The sequence below is a fragment of the Bactrocera dorsalis genome, chromosome 1 (genome assembly GCF_023373825.1).
Source record: "Bactrocera dorsalis isolate Fly_Bdor chromosome 1, ASM2337382v1, whole genome shotgun sequence".
NCBI classification, from domain to species: domain Eukaryota; kingdom Metazoa; phylum Arthropoda; class Insecta; order Diptera; family Tephritidae; genus Bactrocera; species Bactrocera dorsalis.
The window spans coordinates 12,416,055-12,433,672 of NC_064303.1; the positions used below are offsets into that span (position 1 = coordinate 12,416,055).

Sequence of the window (17,618 nt, forward strand, 5' to 3'; positions counted from 1 at the left end):
AATAAGACATATTATTACCTGATTTTTTATAGATAAATAAGTATAAACATTTGCTATTAGTAATATCACCCTGGATATATTAAATCTAAAAATATTATCGAAATCTCAAAGTCGATGAATTTAAAACAACGCTATGTCATGTATCCTAATGTCACCTGCGTTAGCATGAAAAGGCTATGCGCCTCATAAAATAAATTACACAATATTTAGTAAAAATGGACAACTTTAATTTCGGTGGGTCGCAGTTATCGCGAAATGAAATCGTTCAGCTACTTCTTCGAGTGTCCATTGCGTCTGTCATCACATTTTATTCGGTGAAATGGATGATGAACCAACTTGATCCCACGAGCAAGAATAAAAAGAAGGCCAAGTTGCGTGCTGAAGAACAACTGAAAAGGTAGTGTGATCTTAACAAACGTGTTTATAGCAACAAATGTAATTTTATTTATTTTCAGGCTAGGCGATCAGAGTGGTTTCAAAGTGAATCCACAACAATTTAATGACTATGAACTTATGATTGCCACCCATTTAGTTGTACCTGCAGATATTGCAGTGAGCTGGAATGATATTGCTGGTCTTGATGATGTTATACAGGAATTGCGAGAGTCTGTTGTATTGCCAGTTAGACATAGAGATTTATTTAATCAGTCCAAACTGTGGCAAGCACCAAAAGGTGTACTGTTGCACGGACCACCAGGTTGTGGTAAGACTTTAATTGCAAAAGCAACTGCTAAAGAGGCTGGTATGCGTTTCATAAACTTGGATGTGGCAATTCTAACTGATAAATGGTACGGTGAATCACAGAAATTGGCATCGGCAGTCTTTTCGTTGGCTATCAAAATTCAGCCTTGCATAATTTTTATAGATGAAATCGATTCATTTTTGCGCAGTCGCAACTCGAATGACCATGAGGCTACTGCAATGATGAAAACTCAATTTATGATGCTATGGGATGGACTTAATACAAATTCAAATTCAACGGTTATTGTTATGGGCGCAACTAATCGTCCAAAAGATTTAGATAAGGCTATCATACGCCGCATGCCGGCTCAGTTTCATATCGGACTACCGACCGAAGTCCAACGATTACAGATTCTAAAATTGATTTTAGAAACTGAATGTGTACATAATGATGTTGATTTTAATCGTTTAGCAAAACTAACAAATGGGTTTTCTGGTTCGGATTTGAGAGAAATGTGCCGCAATGCTTCAGTCTATAGAATGCGTTTGTTTATGCGTTCTAATGATAATCAATTTTCCGGATTTTCGGCTCAATCCGCTGAGCCATCGACATCGGCAAACGCTGCTGTCGAATTGAGTAATCCCTTAATTGCCATTTCTATGGAAGATCTCCTTAAATCTTATGATAAAATGAAGGAATCAAAGTTGCACACCGGAAATTTATTTATGGAAAATCGAATAGAATTAGATTAGATCCAGTTAATGTTTTAAATACATATAGTTTTTTGAAAGTTACACACGTACACGCATTCATACTTATAAAATATTCACAAAGTGATTTAGGTTCCAAATTATTCGAAATGCATAATCTAGTTTTAAAGCATATATCAATTTGTTTTATACATTTGTATGTACAAAATAAAAATATATAGTAGTGCACTAATATCTGCGCAATAAAATACATACACGTTTAAAACTATTTACTTAAAAAGGAATATTTAGTAAAAAAAAAAACAATGTGTATTCTTGCGTCGTAGATAATAAATTTGGATGTTACTACGATCTTATTATGAGTAAATAAAATATGTAATCGTTATAGAATTTTGTTATTAATCGTGATTGATATGTGTACATATGTATAAATGTATGTACATATATCTATGGGGAAGCATCTGTGGTTGGGCGCAAACGAAATTATAAACTGAAGTTAAGGAAATTTAAAGCATATATTGAAAATAAAAATAAAAAATTATATATGTACATGTTAATTTTTGTGTATCTATATTTAAATAATTTATTTTTGAAAAATTTTGCAAATCTATTAAACTTTAATTGTTAAGAGCATTATCGTGTCCTATTGAACACACTAGAAAATTTCTACGAGTCGATTAAAGAAATTATCGATACATCGGTCGATTTTCGCAAGTTCACAATTGTGTGTGGGAATTAGTTCAATTGTAGCGTGTACATCTCCCAATCAGCGTAGTAGCGAAATTTGCGGACTTCGTAATTCTAAATATTTATTTAAAAAATGGCCACAACTCTAGCTGCAGACCGTTTCTGGGTGGATAAGGCAAATTGCCACAATGCCGAACGTCAATATTACGAACTTTTAAGCAAGGAGGTAAAGAATTGAAACTAAACTTATTAAATTAAACTCCCCATTGTACATAACTGTTACACGTGTCGGTAAAAATAATCTCTATCTGTAAATCTAATATGAAGTTATGTTTCCTTTCATGCTGCTCAAATGAGGATAAGGTCAAAAAGATAAGCGGGGATGGTCACTTGAATGGTGTACAAGAGCCGCAAACAAAATTGAAAAAAAGCAAAAAATTGAAATACAAAAAGAATGAGCATGTAACAAAATTAACAGAAATATCAACGAACTCTGAAAGCGAAGAGAGATTTTTATCATCCGGCTCCCAGGTCAATGCACCAATTGATGTACCTAAAGTGGTTGCTAAACAAAGTGGAGAGAAACCCAAAAAAAGAAATAAGGGAGCTAAAAAAAATGCCGATATGTTGGTTAGCAAGAGTAGTACTAGTAAAATTTTGCAAAGTTCTGCACAAATTACACTTTTTAAAAGTTATTTAAATATCCAATACCTCAATTGGAATATTCGACATTGTTTAAGATAATTTTTTTTTTTTCCTATCGTTTCAAATATTAGTACCTTCGGGCTGTTTAAATTTTTTTCTTTTACTTTCAAAATTTTCCGTTAAGTTTACAACAGTAGCGGTAGGGTATATTTTATCAATGTTAATTTTTCTTCAATTTCATGTTTTGGTCGCAAATAAAAGTTTTCAGTTGGAATCGCCTTTCACGAAATTCTTTGAGATAAAACTTTCTTCTTTTTGTTTTTATGGCACCAGCTTCTATTTTTATTTGCTGAAGACTAGAAAATATATTTAGTAGATTTGAATTCTCAATGTTTTTACTTATATTTAAAGGGTTCCTCGGCCAACAGCCAGTGCACTTTAGTCTCGGAAATCGCTAAAGCAAGAGAACATATTAAAAATTCGTTAGAAAAGGTAATTGTATATGTTTTGTTTAAGAAATAGCGACTTCTTAGTTTTACTTTTGTTGCTACGTAAAAAATCGAATTTGCATGTGTTTCCGTTATTGTTTCTATTCTAAGTCTATAGTACTTAAAGTATATAGCAAAATATTTAATGAAATACTTTTATCATTTATAGATGGACGGCATTACTACACTAACTGCAACTCCAGCATCCGGTGAAGTTCTTGATCGTGTTGCTGTTATCGAAAAAGACAATGCCGATTTGAGAAAGTTAATAGAAAGCTTGAGATCGGTTTGTTTAGAAACTCAAAGTCGTGTAACAGCTTTGGAAAAGAAAGTTAACGCCGAACTAGCCGGAAAAACTGTTGCATCCACATCTGCCCCCGCCCCTGCCTCCAATGCCGCACCTGCAAAGGCAGAAGCTGATGATGATGATGACGTGGATCTATTCGGTTCTGAGGACGAGGAGGATGAGGAAGCCGCACGTGTGCGCGAGGAGCGTTTGGCTGCATACGCCGCAAAGAAATCGAAGAAACCGCAAATTATCGCAAAATCTAGTTTGATTTTGGATGTTAAGCCATGGGATGATGAAACCGATCTTAAAGTTATGGAAACGGAAATAAGAAAAATCGAAACCGATGGTCTCTTATGGGGCGCATCCAAATTCGTTCCAGTAGCTTTTGGTATCCAAAAGCTTAGTATTTCATGTGTCGTCGAAGACGACAAAGTATCGATTGATTGGCTAACTGAGGAAATCGAAAAACTAGAAGACTACGTTCAGAGTGTTGATGTTGCTGCATTCAATAAAATTTAAATATTCATATTAAATAAAAAAAACTTACGAGTATCTAAAAAACATGGTGAAGTTTTAATATATTTTAAATTGAATTTCAAGGTTTTGTTCGTTTAAGAAAATTAGAAGACTAGAAATTCTCGAGTTAAAATTCGATTTTCCAGAAAATCAATAATAATAAATAGTAATATTCCAGACAATTTTTTATTGATTGAATATTCAACGCCTTTTATTCAAGCACTGTTATGATATCAGTTACATCATATTCGCTTTATAAATCAAACTTAGTAAAATTATATGAAATTAATAGTATGTGTGTTATGAATGAGATGCTCGGTATAGGTAAGAATAACATCGTAGAATTAGGTTGAGATTTACAATTATTAAGCCGAAGCTACGCCTAATGCAATTCCGCCTACGAAGGCCGTTAAGAAAATGTGAAGATCGTTTACTTTGGGTCCATTTTCGTCGCCAATAAGTTTGCTGTACCATTTTTTGGCTTTCTTTGTTTTTGACTTTAATATGTTCTCTGCGCGATCAAGTTTGCGATCAACAAAACGTTCAGTCTGAAAAGTGAGAAAATATGCAAAACATTATCTTCAATTGTACTGCGTTAGGTATTTTTAAATTAGAAGACTACAACAAAAAATATATAAATTGATTGTATTAAATGTTAGTATACTCAACATATAAATCGTCTAATGTACTACCTACGCATTTACCAACTTATTTTACACTAAATAATAACGAATAAATATTTTCTTAAAATATATGCATAATTTATTCGAAAGCCAAAGAAGACAACATTTCAATTATATGAGTGCATACATATGCATTTCTAATACTAATATTTGTGAAGTTAATTGTCATGTTTAGCAGTCTGCAATAGATAACATTGATCCTAAAGTAATTCATGCACAGCCAACTCCAACAAGAGCGCCACCAAGAAATGCTACCGTGAAAATTGCGTTGTTTTTAACAAACACTTTGCCCTGGTTAAAACGAAAAATAAAGGCAATTAGTAGCAAACCATACGTTTTGTATTTTTGATAATGTTCTTTTAATGGAGTAAATTTCCATTATACAATTATTTAATTCATTATTCGCGCAAGCGCATTTTTTTTCTTTAACTTTATTTGAACTTTGAATTTCGAAAAGTGTTTAAACAACTTCAATAACAATTAACAAAATATTTTATAGTTTTAATTTAAAAACATATTTATTTTAAACTCGGCAAGGCTCTACGTAATGTGTGGACTGTGCCAAATAAATTCTCAATTTTTGTGTTTATATAGTAAATCAAATATATCAGGTTTATCTCACTCACCTTCTCTATCCAATTTTTTTCTTGGCCAGTTACGGCTGTTTCAACTTTGTCAGTGACTTTATCAAGTTTTCCTGTGATTTTCGACCAGTCGATTTCAATAAAACCTTCTTGATGGGCAATTTCCATTAAAATAATACCACCTCCGATGGCGAAAGCTGCAAATTTGCCAATTTTCATTGTTGCAAAACCAGTAAACCTATGTGAAAGTTTGAAAATATTTAGTATACGATAAAGATTTTTTTAAATTTTTGGTAAATACATATAAATGTACACAAGTTGTATATATGTACGTATTCATATTTAATAAACTGTATAAATACACAATAAACCCGCTAATATAACATTTACTAATCCACATAAGAAAATTAAAAAAAAGTATGTTAAACAATTATCATACATCATGATAAATGAATCATTTTGTGTATATCATTGCATTCATATGTATGTAGGTATGTCACTGCAAATAACAAGCAATTTACGTAAAGCACAATTTTTGTTTTATTTAACATGCCTATTTTCCCATAACTATGAAAATTACGTCACCTATCTGAGATTTGCTTAAATACATAATAGTCCTATGATAAACGCCATTGCAGTTTTTTATATTATAAATTTGCAAACAATAGACATACATACATATATATTTATGCTGCAAAATTGCTACTCACCATCCTGAAGTGGCACCAATAGCTATTTGAGTATACGCTGATCGTGAGCTTATATCACCGAGGACACCACCCAGAAACTTTGATGCGTCTTCCGTCATTTTCTCGACTCTAGCGTTATTAGCGTTTTTTTGTGATTTCGACCAATCGCTCATGCCTCTTATGTGTTTGCACGGTTCAGCTTAATTATGTTAAAATTTTTATGTTAGTAAGCGAATATTAAAAAACAATAATTAATCGATTATATAATTACCAGACAACGCTGTTATTTCTCTGTTGAATATGGAATTTCCTTCGTATATTCTTAGTAAAAATTACAAAGATTATACCGAAACAATCACAAACAATTTTTTCTTCCAACTGATGGGGATGTCAAATAATCGATTAACAGCGATAAATTCAATTGAATACTATGAGCTTTTGCAGGTGTTATATATATGGGTTAATAAGGGTTGCAACTATTATAAGGTACACATTTTCATTTAAATTTAAGAAATTATATTGAAGTATGCAAAGCTCAGCAAAATAAAGAGGTGTTTTATGATCTATAGCACAGAAATCACGAATCGCATATTGTATACACACCTACTGGTTTATTTAACGAAAATATGTATTACATAAAATGGTCGTAACCGGAAGATTACGATTTATATCCGCTATTTGTTGTTCGAGCTCTTCTAAATTGGAAATGTGCTCGCTCATCCGGGTTGATAATAGAACATAAAATGTGTATCCATATTGGCTTACTTCTAAGCTTTTTTGGAACCGTCATTTGAAGATTATACACGTGGCTCAACTCCTTTTACTTAGAACAGTCTCAAAGATAGACGTCTGTTATTAAATTTTCGTAGAAGCCATTAATTATGCAATTATTGTTATTAAATTTCCGTAGAAGGCATTAATTATGTAATCATTGCCCTTTAATGCGTATAAATGTATGCACATACATATGTGCAACTAGGAATTGCTTAGCAGATTTGTTCTTAAAATACTCGCCGCATCCCAGTTCTAACAACTTGTATTACAACATATGTGTATGAGTGTGTATGTCAGAACAATTTAAAATACGTGCGCACAAAATAGTGAGCATTAATTAGTTTAAAGAATCATCAGTACGCACTTTATTTAGTTTCCACTTTATACAGGCATTTTACCACTAAACATTTCTTAATCATAGCTATAAAAACATATTTATTTAGTATTTCACAAATTAACGATTCAAATTCAAAATTTGAAAACGCAAATCAATTTAAATTTCACTGCATATGCGCTATGAGCTTTTTTGATAATTATATTTTTTATCATTTTCATAATGTAAATTAGTTTACTACATTATAAATTATTTCGAAAATAACGTATATTTCTTAAAAGTTATGTTGTAGTGCATTACAGACATAAATTTTTCTTATACATATCATTTATACCTACACATTTGGGTACATAGCATTTGTAGTAGAAAAGAAAATTTTAAAAAGAAAAAGTAATTAAAAACCTATTTTCAAATATTATAATTTCATACGAACAACAATGTCATTTTAATTTTTTCAAAACGCCATTAATGTTCGGTTTGTTTGAAATGAACTTGAGGATTTATAATCGATTTTCTTTTACTATACTTCAATTTTATTACTGAAACAAAATTAGTAATAAATAAATAAAAATGATGTATCGAACTAAAAAGTCTATAATAATAATTTAATGTTAAGCTTAAAGGCCTATTCACACACCTTTTATGGACAAAATAACAAGACAATGTAAACAGTGCTCAGAAGATATTAAGTCCAAAGGTTTTAACAATTTAAAATGATATATAAATAATGCCAACTTGGTGCAAAAATTATAAGTATGCATAAGTGTTATATAGTCTATCAACATATTATCGTTTAAAATGTAATTAAATAGCTCCCAACTTAAATGTCTGATAATAAGTAACTACTATACACACGTGTGTAGCAAGGTACTGATGCTATAAATATATAAAGAATACATATTCTCTAAGGAAATGAGAAGGGCAGTAGCGATTTTACACATTGTAGTCGCGCATGCTTACATCACAATCGCTAAAAAAGTATATATTTTTAACTAATTTATAATTGAATTGCATAAGCTCTAAATAAGTTATTAAATAAACTATTTACTACTTGTCGCACGTTTTCTCGAGCGAACGTTCACACTGTGTAAGCGTTTATAAGCTTTTAAGAAACTAAAAAATATATTTTATAATAGTCAATTTCACGTTTCTTTTTTGGAAAATTGTTTTCAGTTTTATTTGTAATATAAATATTTTCCAAGTTATTTTTAAGCTCAAAACTTGCCGGAAGAATACCGGCAAATGTTCTTGATAAAAAATAATTAAAAGTTCTAATCAAAAGCATAGCAATAGTTTAATAAAATTGTTATAAACAAATGCATTAATTATATATAAGCAATATTGGTTGTAATGTATTTCATGAAGATGAAATTTTTTATTACAAAAAACAGTTTTTTAAATATTGTTAGCAACATTTTTCGATGATGAAAAAGTGTTTACACTATTAAAAGAATTTTACTCTACTACATGAATGACTTGTAAAATTAGAAAAATAAAATAAATAAAAAAATTATAACAATATTTGAAAAAATAAAAAAAAAAATTTTGAAAAAGAAAAGATTAATAAAATTTGTTGAAAGAAAAAAGTAATAAAAAATTTTGAAAAAACGAAGTTTTGAAAATGAAAAAAAAAAGTTTTGAAAAAAATAAAAAATGTGGAAAAATATATAAAAAGAGAAGAAAAATTAAAACAAATAAAAATTGTTGAACAAAAGTTTTTTTCAAGTAAAAATTTGAAAAATAAAAGAAAATATAAAAATTTTTAATGACGAAAAAAATGAAAATTGTTAATAAAGCAAAAAGTTTGGAAAACTATATATAAAAAAAATTAAAAAGAAGAAGAAATATTAAAATTATGAAAAAAAAGTTTTATAAGAAGTTAAAAATTATTGAGAAATAAATCTAATAACATATAAAAAATCGTAATTTCTTTATAACATGCCGACGCGAATATGCGTGTGGCTATTTGCGAGTACAACGTAAATTTGAATGTCATCTGAAGGATAATGAATTTCAATTAATTTCATATAGAATTTGAGCTTTACCCTAATTTTCATGGCTGTAAAAGTAGATACGATTATTTGGCGATAAATTTGTTTTTATATTGCTATCATATGAGTTTATTTTTTGCTTTAGAAAAACTAGTATTATATATGTACATATTTACATGAGGTACATTAAACCTATCAACAATTCCAGAACAGTATAAAATAATTTTTTAATAGCTATTATAGTAATTATTATTATAATGGAGAGCGAAACTAATGCAATAGGGTGCCAGAAAAATATGAACGTTAAGATTTCATGTTGTTTTTGGTATTTTCAAGTTTTCCACAAATGTAAAGTTACATGTCATGTGCATCAATTGAAAAATTGGTTTAAATGCATGTGTTGCGTAAACGACTGATTGAGGACATAAGGCCACTATATACTATAGACGCTTTATTGAGGTTTTGCTTCTAGACAATTTTAGAACTGCTTACTAAAATAGAAGTATATGTAATAGAAGAACAAAAGAAAAAAGAAAAACAAGGTTCGTAGAGTCGTTTCTTAACAAAAAAAAATGTAATAAATCGAAAATTTAGTAAATATGTCTTCTATATTTTTTTTTTCCAAAACTTATTGTTATATTTTTTCTCAAAAATGTGTTGTTATATTTTTTCTAAAAAATGTATTACTACATATATATATTTTTTTTAATGTATTATTTTTTTTTAAATTTTTTCGATAAGTTCGCTGTTGCATACTTTCAACATATTGCTTAACCTGGTTTATTCTCAACAATATATTAAAAAGAACTACCACAAATTTCCTTAACGGCCCTACCATGTAACAATGATTTCATAAAAAAAAGATAAATAAATTCAATCAATCGAAATCAAAACAATTTTTTTTTTTACATTTGTTAACTTCAGAAAGCACTAAAAACAACATAAAAACTGACGCATCCTTACATTACAAGTGTTTTAATTAAAAAAAATGAACTAATTTTTTACAACCAGAAATCGTTTCTACACTTCTCCGAGCCTGTCGAGTCTTTTAAGTTATTTAAATATTTTTCCTATGATTTAACCCTATTAATTAATAAATAATAAACTAAAAATAAATAAATGAGTTTTAAGCAAAAGTACAATGGTTTTTTTTTTTTGTGTGTTTGTTACTAAAGTTAGTTAATTTTCGTTTTATATATGCATAACGTGTTCATTATCTCCGAAGTTGATTTTTGTTTTGGAAAACAACCCTGAAGTGTTGATTTTTGTCCTTAGAAAGGCTTGAAAGCAAACAAGCTCTCCTTTATTTTCGATTTAAACCGTGCCGTGCCATTTTACATTTACCATATATTTTAAATGGTTTTTGATATTTTCGAAAACATTTTTTATCTCTCAACCGAATCAGCCTACAGCTTTGATAAGTTGATATTCGAATACAAAATTTACCTCTCTACAAAAAAGGTCTGAAGATTTTTTCCATAAAATCACTCTATTAAAAGTTATACTTAGGTAAAGTAATGCTTCAAATATGCTTCATACAATCGCCTTATATGTAAACGCTGTGTTACTCATACGACATGGTGTACTCTATTAATGCTTTGTTACTGAATTCTGAGTCGCAGTGCATTTAACGTATAACTTTTAATGGCGTAGTTTTATGGAAAAAATCATTAAGATCTTTTGTGTAAAGCGGAGAATTTTGTATTGGAACATAATTAAAAAAAAGAAATCATAAATTCATACAAGGAAAAGTAAATGATTTAAATTTAAAATAAAGAGTTTGTTCACGAACTTCGAAACATCAACGGACGCTTGCAACATAAAAAAATCAATTTGGAAACAACGGACACCGTAATGTACAAGCATGTAGTGCAAGGTACATTTCAACCATATAGCCATATGTACGTACATAAAAAACTATCGAAGTACATATGTGTGTGTGATTAGGTCTTGAAACACTCTTTTGATAATAATTTTAATGTGAGCGATAGATAAATTTAAACTAGCTTTTGTATAAATGTATAGTAATCATATTAATTATTGTAATAATAGCAATAAAAAGTTACTTATTAGCATACAAAATTAAGAGGTCAGATCAATTGATATAACACGACTTGGCGACACTAAAGACAGGCTACGCGCACGTTCGCGTTCCGCCAGGTGTGTTTGTTTCGTATTGCTTAAATTTGTATTGGTACTTGTCGCTAACGCATTCAATTCCGGATACCAGTCGGGTGTTAGTGTTGGTGTTGCACTATTATTGGTTATTTGATGTTTGACAACAAGCCCCGCAGCTGGGGTAGTGCCATTTTGTGCGTGATTTTCCTGATTTTGGTTTCTAAATGTATTACCAGCGTTCGTTGTTGTAATGTCATTATTTGTTGTTGGCACTGTTGAGGTCAATGCGTTAGCGGCATAATTTGAAAATATATAAACTGACGGTTGTAATGGTTTTGGTAATGAAATACCATTATCCGTTGAGGTGGCGAATATTGCAGTAGGTATTGGATTTAGTAGTGCATTTATATCGATAGTGGAAGATTTTTTACTCTCATCGCTGATGGCCGGTACAGTTAGCGCTTGGGTTGTGGCGGCTGCTGAGGAACTATTCACAGCTAGATTTGAGGTGTGTGTTAAAGATAAACGTGTGCTGGCAATTGCTGTAGCGCGTATTGGCGGCTTATCTGGTCCTTTAGCTGGTCCATTGGTACGCGTCGATTTGCGTATTGGAAATAATGAAATTTCTTTGAGACTTAACTTTTTACCATTACCACTAGTAATTGTTAGTGAACTTGTCGCGGCGCTTTTGGTGGCGATATTATTGCTGGTGAATGTTGCTAGCGTTTGGCGTGTTATTTCAATGCTAGGGCCAGGTTCGCTATATCTTTGTAGAGCATGTGTTTTCCTAATATCACTACTACTACTACAATCGCCGCTACTCCTAATGCGACATTCCTCCTCATCCGATGAACACAAATCAATTGTGTCCACAATGATTTCGGTTGATGGTGAGGAGATTTTCCAATTGGAACGTCGTGTAGCATCACGTGTTAGTTTGATATTTAATTTTGTATTTGGTAATGAGCGTCGGGTTTTCACCTCGTTATCGGTGATTTTCTTTAGCCGCACCGAAATTGGACGGCAGCGTCTTATTAGTGAAGAATTTAAGAATAGAAAACTTTCAGTACGTCTTCGTTGTGAGAATTGCCGACGTGGAAAGACGTAGACATGCGAACTATAGTCTTGTGGCTTTTTAAATGTACAATGTGTATTGGTGAATGTGTGCTTTTTCTCAAAATATTTCGGCTTCGTTTGGGATTTTGAGAGTAAGGGCGCAAAACAGAAACGCTCCACGCGATCAAGTCGCTCCGATAAATATTCTGGTGTCATGGCAGTTTTTGTAGTACGCAATAGCAATTGTCCAGCAGGCGATGACAACGGTATTGTGGCACAACGTGCTAACGAATGTACAGCACGATTTCGTCGTGGCATACGTTTGTTTTTATCAATAATCATGAATCCGCTTTTCTCGTCTTTAGTTTCTTTTGACGCACCTAACGCTTCATTCTTGCTTGGAACTTTACCATTTTTGTTATCGTCACGGCATTGCAGGTTAAAATTAAGTAGGAATCCATTACGTAGCTCATTGTCCTCTGTATTTCGTTTCGAATCTGTTGACTGCACAGTGTTTTCGCTAGGTTCAGGTGTATCACACAAAATGACATCGTCATCGTCGTCCTCCACGTTGCAAGTCTTTTCATGTTCCTATTGAGGAAAATATGAAAAGCGATTTTTTTATTAAAACGTTAAAACTAGCATTTTGATATATTAAAAACAATTTTATGGAATTTGTTGCGAAATATGTTGACCCAATTTTCTGTACATTTCTTAAAGGTTTCGACTTAGAAGGGATCTAGTTCCCTTAGAAAGGTTGATGGATGACTATAATATCAAACAGGTCGACGTAACATAGAATAGAATCGGATTCTACTTCTAATCAAATTTGACCCGGACTCGTCCGTAAAAAACACATGCGCAAACTGAATCAGTAAAACTTTTTTTCCCAAATTGGTAAAACCTTTTTGGTAAAACCTTTTTTATGTGAAATTTTAGACCCAAAGTAAATTAATTTTTGTTTGTCAGCTGTTAGTTGATGACGCGAAGTTTTTGACAGGCGATGATAATGCTCTTGTTGTTGTTATTGTTTTTATAACTGGTACCTAATCCCCGTTAGGATGATAAAGTTCAGATAAATTGTCATCGAGGTCATCCAACGGTAGGTCCAGGAAACGTGCTATTTCGACGGGGTCGGACCAAAGGGAGATGGGTGTCAGATGAGTAGGGTTAGCAGGCCATGCAAAGAGGTGGCCAGTGTCATGCAGAGACTCATTACACGCTGGACATACATACATATATGCATTTGATATGTCAGGATCTATACCAGATAAGTAGGAGTTTAACCTGCTACAGTATCCAGAACGAAGCTGCGCAAGGGTTACCTTCGTTCCCCGCGGCTACTCTAGCTCTTCGTCTGCAATGGGTGGTGGTTTGACTCCAAGTACGCCATTCACTGAGAGTGAATCGGTAAAATTGATGATAGCTTCACTGTGAATGGCGGTCAGTGCTTGTCAGAAGTTAGTTATGTCCAGAGTATGGTCGAATTGAGGAATGATTTCTTGATACTCCTAGGAGGCTGCGTTCAGGCGACCATATTGGTGCGGTGTAGTTAAAGACTTCCCGACCGTTTGCCTTGTATTTTGCCAACAACGTTTCTTTGTAGTTTCCTCATATTTTTCAATTACCCTGATGTCTGATATGATTATGATGATAAATTCGTCCCCAATTTATATAACTGATCAATAATTAACAACTAGCAGGGAATACGACTTCAGCATTTTGTTGCAGCTCTGTACTTTGGCGGTAATCGCGGTCGTTTTCGATTTCCCTAATGTGATTCAGCATAAATTCGCCCACAAGGCCACGAGTAATTGTTTTTGTTTTTTTTTTTTTTGGTCAGTACGGGTAAAATTTGATAAAATGGTCAATGACTAACAATAAGCAGAGAATGTTCCTTACAAAAATAATAATGTTATGCTGTTCTAATATTAATATGCAACGAAGGCGATAAGTAAAATCGTCACCTAAAATGCAAAATAACGTAAAATCAATTTTCATAGATTTACTGATGAAGTACAAACAATATTAAATACTCATAATGGAACAAAATTTTCATTTTAGTTATAACTTTGTTACATTTAATACAAAATATTGAATATATTGGTATACTATATATGTAAATTTCGATTTTTTTTATATAATAAGTGGTTTTGCATTTTAGTTGACGATATATAGTATGCTGTAATAATATGTATTTACCGAAATAGCTTCTTTCGAATACAGTTCAGCATCGCAATTGTCGCATAAATAAATATCGAATGGTGCTGGTTCGACCATTATTTGTTCAGCATCCGCTCTTTCTTGATTGCCACTTTTTGACTTTTGTCGCATTAAACATTTCCGACTGCGTTGCGGTTGATCATATGACTAAAAAATTGTTTAACATTAATAATTTTTACAAAATAAGAGTATAGATATCCTTTTTTATACGTTTATATGCTTCTCTTATTTACCATATTTTCATTTCTAAATGTAACCAACAATTTGTTGCTACGTCGTTCAAAGAGCGACGTTGTCGAATTGTAGTTGTTTATAAATCGTAGACTCGCATGCTCATACGCAGCTAAATCGTTGCAGAAGCGAAGCAGGAAAACGCTTCTATGAAATTGATAGCATATTATAATTATTTCCTTCATTTTTTGCGCCCAATTCTATACAACAAAAATAAGACACAAATATTAAAAAAAATAGTAATTATAATATATTATTATTATTACGCCAGTAAATTTTTTCGGCTTCGTAAATGGTATGGTGAATGGAAAATCTTCAGGCCACCACTCCGGTTCGCTGCAGTCTGTTTTTTCCTGAAAGTTTATGTGACCAAGCGAACAACGTACCATAAATGGTATGAATTTTTCAAGTTGTGACTCTGTTATTTTTTCCAATGATGTCGGATAGCCATTAGCGAACAATAATGGTAAATTCGAAATCATATTTTGTTGAACTTCCTCTTGTTCATCCATCTCTTTCTATACAAAAATTATAAAAATTATTAAATTAATAGTATAATTAATTATTTGAAGAAAAAATCAATAATTTATTAAATTAGTAATATCATTCCTAAATTAATTGAGAATAAACTCTAAGCAGTTATGCCCGCCAAAAGGGTAATAGTTACGCAAATGTAATAGTGTGCACACTTCATACATATATACATAAGTACGCACAATACTTAAAAACGTATGCGCCTAGTGGTATGCTATTATAGTTCTTCGGTTATACGAAATGTAAGTGTATGCGTTTATATACTGTTACCAACATATTTTTCAGGTTAATGAAAATTAGAGCTATAGCTCTTAAATAATTTTAAGGCGTTTACCCCGATGTTATCACTAAATTCAAAGGAACCCTTTGCTGCACAAGCCATGACTCATGCTATGTAATACACTTTTGTATTAATCTTATATCTGACGCGACAAAATCGTGTGCGTTGATAACTCTATGAAAAAGTACATTCTATTTTTTAAATTATTCTACGTTCATAGAGATAAGCCCAATTAGGGAAACATCTATAATAGTCATATAATAAATATACATAAAAATATAAGTAATATTGATACCTCAATAACATCTTTAACATATTATTGTTTCGAAATAATTCCAGGAAAACAATTTAGTTATAATGTTTAGTATTACTTTGCTTATTTCATAAAATCTGATTACTGAATTATCTCTCTAAGAGATCCTAAAGCGCGCGAAAGTGACTTGACTTTGTGTGCAGTATATTCACTTCACATCGTCTATTGTTCAATGAATGCACGTCTCTCTCTTATTTAACAATAGAGCGCAGCCATTTGAAGCCACTCTTATAGAGAGTGCTCTCCAACAGCATATCATGAAACAAGTAACCATAAAAAAACGGATTTACTTTCTATCTGGACATATTAGTTTTCCTTTTTATAATTATCTTTCGAAATTTGAAATATATGTACAATCGAGCACTTTTACAGTTAATACATAGCAAGAGTTTCAAAATATTTCTCAATTTTAAGTTTGAATTGGAAATCCTTATAATTAGGTGGAGTGTCATTATACAATTCAACTTCCAGCATTACTGAAATATATTTTTTAGCTGAAAATTGTGCCAAATTAACACAGCAGATGGCTGTTAAAAATCGTTTTCATGCAGATCCATATTCCATATTGAGGTAAGGAATCGGAAACAAACTTTGCTAAAGACTTAAGAATTGTGTCCACGTGCTTAAAATCTCTTCAATTCTTTTTCATTATTTTAATGTATTATTGAAAATTAGCCGTTAACACAAATTACATAAATATGCGTATTCAAAAAATAATAACTGCTTTGTATAGTAAGCAAATAATTATGCTCGTCTTGAAAAATAGTAAAAAGAGATAGTTTAAAATATAAACTACAAATATTTTGTAACTAATTAAGTAGTTTGCAGCTGTTAACTGTTACAATAGTTAAAAGTACATATAGGCATTTCTTATTATGATCAAATATATATGTAGTTGTAGTTGTAACGACAGTATGCTATAGTGGGAATGCTTTTGTTTTAAACCGACCGAGTTGGGAATTTTTTTTTTAAATATTTTAATTTATAAAACTAGGCTTAATAAACAACATTCCCATATATATTTGTACTGGACACGCTGCTTAAATGATACTTTCCTCTTGACCTGAAGCGACCTTATCATGGCTAAATATAAAATATATTATGTATCTAAAATTCTTAACAAAAATTAATGGTATTAAGATTTTCCTTCTTTGCTACTACTTTTCCGATATTTGGCAACTTACAGGATCGTTTATGCTTGCAACAAATGAAAAGCGGCGGGGCTTGCTCTGCCTGCCTTATTATAAAAAACGCCACTTCCACTATTCTCCAACCAGAGTCTTTTAACTCCTTAACACCGTGAAGTCCTTCGATCCAACAAAATTACACCGCTTGGCATGCGCAGATTGTACAATGAAGGATTCTAATAGATGCACTCCCCTTGAAGCAAACTCTCAAGCTAAATTCGGAGCTCACAAATATGGCCGCAACAAACGCAAACTATTCCCAACTGCTTTGTACTGTTCCTATTGCTGGGGAAAGTGTTTGCTAATGCATAGAACTTTTAATCATCTGATATTAATTTCCACCAAATGTATTAGTTTAAGCTCTTGTGGGGCTTATTTTCTTTATTTTTTCACCAGTACATTTTTGTATAACTACAAATTACAAATACGATAGCCTTTTTTACAGTGCTTTTCAATGTAAAGTGAGCACCCAAAAATTTCTTTGCATTCCAAAAATGAATATTGGAAGACATATGTGATATGAAGAGGTAGTGTTGAAAAAGTGCGCAATTGATGTTGCCATTTGTTTTATTAATATAGCTAACTATATTTTGATTTACATTGA

At 31.5% G+C, this 17,618-nt stretch overlaps 4 protein-coding genes across 7 annotated transcripts; 2 read left to right on the plus strand and 2 right to left on the minus strand.

Moving 5' to 3' along the window:
• The first annotated feature begins 129 nt into the window (after positions 1 to 129).
• On the plus strand, positions 130 to 1,644 carry LOC105233576 (outer mitochondrial transmembrane helix translocase). The gene is made up of 2 exons (XM_011215692.4): positions 130 to 397; positions 456 to 1,644. Exons 1-2 carry the CDS (start codon positions 216 to 218, stop codon positions 1,432 to 1,434), a joined length of 1,161 nt encoding a protein of 386 aa, XP_011213994.1. The 5' UTR covers positions 130 to 215; the 3' UTR covers positions 1,435 to 1,644.
• A 470-nt stretch (positions 1,645 to 2,114) lies between these two features.
• On the plus strand, positions 2,115 to 4,062 carry LOC105233577 (probable elongation factor 1-delta). Of its 3 annotated transcripts, none has more exons than XM_011215693.4 (4): positions 2,115 to 2,305; positions 2,437 to 2,709; positions 3,136 to 3,216; positions 3,382 to 4,062. In XM_011215693.4, the coding sequence occupies exons 1-4, from the start codon at positions 2,213 to 2,215 to the stop codon at positions 4,018 to 4,020; spliced, it is 1,086 nt and encodes a 361-aa protein (XP_011213995.2). In that variant the 5' UTR covers positions 2,115 to 2,212; the 3' UTR covers positions 4,021 to 4,062. The 3 variants fall into 3 exon arrangements, with proteins under 3 accessions (XP_011213995.2, XP_049317522.1, XP_011213996.2); XM_049461565.1 differs by having other exon boundaries at positions 2,443 to 2,709; XM_011215694.4 differs by lacking the exon at positions 2,437 to 2,709 and having other exon boundaries at positions 2,116 to 2,305.
• Positions 4,063 to 4,199: 137 nt separating this feature from the next.
• Positions 4,200 to 6,395, minus strand: LOC105233579 (FUN14 domain-containing protein 1B). 2 transcript variants are annotated; one of them, XM_011215696.4, is made up of 4 exons: positions 6,245 to 6,392; positions 5,995 to 6,172; positions 5,327 to 5,522; positions 4,200 to 4,565 (listed from the first exon to the last, which is right to left on the minus strand). In XM_011215696.4, the coding sequence occupies exons 2-4, from the start codon at positions 6,144 to 6,146 to the stop codon at positions 4,383 to 4,385; spliced, it is 531 nt and encodes a 176-aa protein (XP_011213998.1). In that variant the 5' UTR covers positions 6,147 to 6,172; positions 6,245 to 6,392; the 3' UTR covers positions 4,200 to 4,382. The 2 variants fall into 2 exon arrangements, with proteins under 2 accessions (XP_011213998.1, XP_019848493.1); XM_019992934.3 differs by lacking the exon at positions 4,200 to 4,565 and adding an exon at positions 4,757 to 4,991 and having other exon boundaries at positions 6,245 to 6,395.
• Positions 6,396 to 8,087: 1,692 nt separating this feature from the next.
• On the minus strand, positions 8,088 to 17,510 carry LOC105233580 (uncharacterized). The gene is made up of 5 exons (XM_011215697.4): positions 17,012 to 17,510; positions 14,967 to 15,218; positions 14,703 to 14,900; positions 14,449 to 14,616; positions 8,088 to 12,837 (listed from the first exon to the last, which is right to left on the minus strand). Exons 2-5 carry the CDS (start codon positions 15,210 to 15,212, stop codon positions 11,155 to 11,157), a joined length of 2,295 nt encoding a protein of 764 aa, XP_011213999.1. The 5' UTR covers positions 15,213 to 15,218; positions 17,012 to 17,510; the 3' UTR covers positions 8,088 to 11,154.
• Between the last annotated feature and the right edge of the window lie 108 nt (positions 17,511 to 17,618).

What these genes read in the sequence shown, in the direction of transcription:
- LOC105233576 (XM_011215692.4), top strand. Translation starts at nt 216, where the DNA reads ATGGACAACTTTAATTTCGGTGGGTCGCAGTTATCGCGAAATGAAATC. An exon ending in GCTGAAGAACAACTGAAAAG is followed by an intron (nt 398 to 455) that starts GTAGTGTGATCT and finishes ATTTATTTTCAG; the next exon opens with GCTAGGCGATCAGAGTGGTT.
- LOC105233577 (XM_011215693.4), top strand. Translation starts at nt 2,213, where the DNA reads ATGGCCACAACTCTAGCTGCAGACCGTTTCTGGGTGGATAAGGCAAAT. An exon ending in ACGAACTTTTAAGCAAGGAG is followed by an intron (nt 2,306 to 2,436) that starts GTAAAGAATTGA and finishes TGCTCAAATGAG; the next exon opens with GATAAGGTCAAAAAGATAAG. An exon ending in TTAAAAATTCGTTAGAAAAG is followed by an intron (nt 3,217 to 3,381) that starts GTAATTGTATAT and finishes TATCATTTATAG; the next exon opens with ATGGACGGCATTACTACACT.
- LOC105233579 (XM_011215696.4), bottom strand. Translation starts at nt 6,146, where the DNA reads ATGAGCGATTGGTCGAAATCACAAAAAAACGCTAATAACGCTAGAGTC. An exon ending in ATTGGTGCCACTTCAGGATG is followed by an intron (nt 5,523 to 5,994) that starts GTGAGTAGCAAT and finishes ACTTTCACATAG; the next exon opens with GTTTACTGGTTTTGCAACAA. An exon ending in AAAAAAATTGGATAGAGAAG is followed by an intron (nt 4,566 to 5,326) that starts GTGAGTGAGATA and finishes CTCACTTTTCAG; the next exon opens with ACTGAACGTTTTGTTGATCG.
- LOC105233580 (XM_011215697.4), bottom strand. Translation starts at nt 15,212, where the DNA reads ATGGATGAACAAGAGGAAGTTCAACAAAATATGATTTCGAATTTACCA. An exon ending in AGCCGAAAAAATTTACTGGC is followed by an intron (nt 14,901 to 14,966) that starts GTAATAATAATA and finishes TTTGTTGTATAG; the next exon opens with AATTGGGCGCAAAAAATGAA. An exon ending in ATTCGAAAGAAGCTATTTCG is followed by an intron (nt 12,838 to 14,448) that starts GTAAATACATAT and finishes TTTCCTCAATAG; the next exon opens with GAACATGAAAAGACTTGCAA.